Consider the following 2,400-nt stretch of genomic DNA (forward strand, 5'->3'; position numbering starts at 1 on the left):
ACCGGGCCAGGCACAAGGCGCAGCCGGCGCACGAGGCTGTGGAGAAGGAGGCCACGGAGAAGGAGGCCACGGAGAAGGAGGCCGAGATAGTGGAAGCCGACAAGGAGAAGGAGCTCCGGAACCACCAGCCCAGGTGAGTCCGCGGCTGGGCGGGTTCGGTGAGGGAGGGGTTGACCTGGGCGGTGCGAGCCCCAGTGCTGGCTGCTGGAATGGGGTCCACGGCGGAGGCTGCACCCCCGGCCACGCTGCCCTGTCCAGGGCCGTCCCGGCTGGGGTCTCCGCATGCCGTTCACGGTGGGGGGTGGTGACAATCCTGCATTGGAGGATCGACCTGTAAAAGACTTGGCAGGGCAAGTGTGGTGCGTGAATGCCAGCCGTTATTTAAGAAGGGGGGGCTTAAGTGGGAATTGTTACGATTGGTTTGGAAAGAACAAAGTGGCCCTGGGAGAAGAGAAAGTTGGGGATTGCTGTGGAGGAAGGAGAGGCAGGAGGGCCCGAGGGAAGCCTGAGCAGGCCAGTGGGCTGGGCGCAGAGTGGGGTGTGGGGGCCAGGCTGTGTGACCATGACAGGAAGAACCCCAGCTAGCCCAACTTGCTCCCTGGGGCAGGACTCACCGACGCTGTGAGGGCCTGGGGTAACTGGTCCAGTGACCAAGACCAGCAGTTGCCAGGTACCTACTGGCCACAAACCAACCAGAATACTTGCTGCTGGAGACCCCAGCCCGGGGTAACCCAGCCGCCGCCCTGCCTGTGTGTGTCGCTGGGTCTGCCCCACCCTGCCTTTCAGACTAAAGACACAGAGGTGTAGAGGTTAATTTAAAAAACATACAGAATGCCAGAGTAGCAGAGCAGGTGGTCATAGATTTAGTGGGTCTGCATGGGGGTTTAAGGGTTTTGGTTGATAGGATTTTGCTGATGTGCATTATTATTATTATTATTATTATTGGAGACAGGGCCGCACTGTCGCCCAGGGTAGAGTGCAGTGGCGCAGTCATGGCTCACTGCAGCCTCAACTTCCCAGGCTGAAGTGGTCCTCCCACCTCAGCCTTCCCAGCCTGAATAGCTGGGACTACAGGCACGTGTCACCATGCCCAGCTAATTTTTTAATTTTTGTAGAGATGGAGTTTTGCCATATGCTCCAGGCTGGTCTTGAACTCCTGGGCTCAAGCGATCCTCCTGCCTCGGCCTCCCGGTGCCAGGATCACAGGTGTGAGCCACTGCACCCGGGCCTGATGTTCATTCTTGATTGCAGGGAGCCACACTGTGACCTGGAGACCAGTGGGACGGTGACTGTGGGCCCTATGCACACGCTGCCCAGCACCTGTCTCCAGAAGGTGGAGGAACAGCCAGAGGATGCAGACAATCAGCGGAATGTCACTCGCATGGGCAGTCAGCCCCCAGACCCGAGCACTGTTGTACACATCCCGGTGATGCTGACAGGCCCTCCTGGGGAAGCCACGGTCGTTCCCAGTGAGTATCTCCCTGTGCCAGTAGGGCAGGGCCCATCTTGTGCAGGTCCAGCAACCCCCATTCCCTCCTGTTCCACAGCAGCCACTGGGGACCCAGCCTGCCTCTGTGAATTGTTCTCCTGGCTGGAGAGGGAGTCCTTTGCTGTCAACATCTGTCCTTTGATGTCCTGTTGATTTCTAAGTGCCCCAGAGATAACTGAGGTTGAGCTCCATTCTCCTTCCTTCCCAAAATATTTGCACATTGCCAACTAAGTGCCAAGTGCTATGTTAGAGTGCTGAGAGCACAGCAGCAGGGAGACAGTCTTGTCAGGAAGACAGACCACAACTCTTGATGGTTGCACAAAAGCTGCTGAGGACTCTGTCCACGGCCTTGACTGGGGCTGAGAGCGAGGGGCTGCAGAGGAGGAGGCTCTCCACCGCGTCTGCCCTTGTGGTCATGGGCCCATGCCATCCATGCTCTGAGGCTGCTCCCAGGCCTTTATCTTAGCTGCCTTCTTTCTTCCCCTTGCTTGCTCACATGCTCGGGACATCCCAAGTGAGCACCCTTCCCATGCCTGCCTGTGTGCAGTCCCTGAGGGCGCAGGGGACCAAGATATCATTCCTGTCTTCAAGCCTGTCTAATAGGGAGAGATGACAAATACAGGCCCCTTACATGATGGGGAAGGTGCACGGGCATTTCATGGGCATCAAGGAGGAGCCCTCCTTTCTTAAGTACAGAGAAAAAAGGGGTAGAAGAGAGGCCATAGAAACAGGACTCACATGAATGCCAACAGAAACATTTAGGTCATAAGCAGACCAGACAGACTCAATCAGGTGCCACCACATGCATGCCCATGTTTGCAGATGCATCTCCACACAGAGATGTGTGCGTGCCCGTGTTTGCAGATGCATCTCCACACAGAGATGTGTGCGTGCCCGTGTTGCAGATGCAT

The 2,400-nt window shown here is 57.0% G+C and overlaps 1 protein-coding gene across 1 annotated transcript in view; it reads left to right on the top strand.

Annotated features, from left to right (window-relative positions):
• CACNA1B (calcium channel, voltage-dependent, N type, alpha 1B subunit) overlaps positions 1-2,400 on the top strand; it is a 296,162-nt gene that overhangs the window by 183,822 nt on the left and 109,940 nt on the right. The window contains exons 21-22 of the mRNA XM_011985186.1: positions 9-133; positions 1,252-1,469. Coding sequence (XP_011840576.1) covers positions 9-133; positions 1,252-1,469 — 343 coding nt within the window. The remainder of the gene's footprint in view (positions 1-8; positions 134-1,251; positions 1,470-2,400) is intronic.

The sequence above is a fragment of the Mandrillus leucophaeus genome, unplaced genomic scaffold (assembly GCF_000951045.1).
Source record: "Mandrillus leucophaeus isolate KB7577 unplaced genomic scaffold, Mleu.le_1.0 Scaffold28, whole genome shotgun sequence".
In the NCBI taxonomy this organism is placed as follows: Eukaryota; Metazoa; Chordata; class Mammalia; order Primates; family Cercopithecidae; genus Mandrillus; species Mandrillus leucophaeus.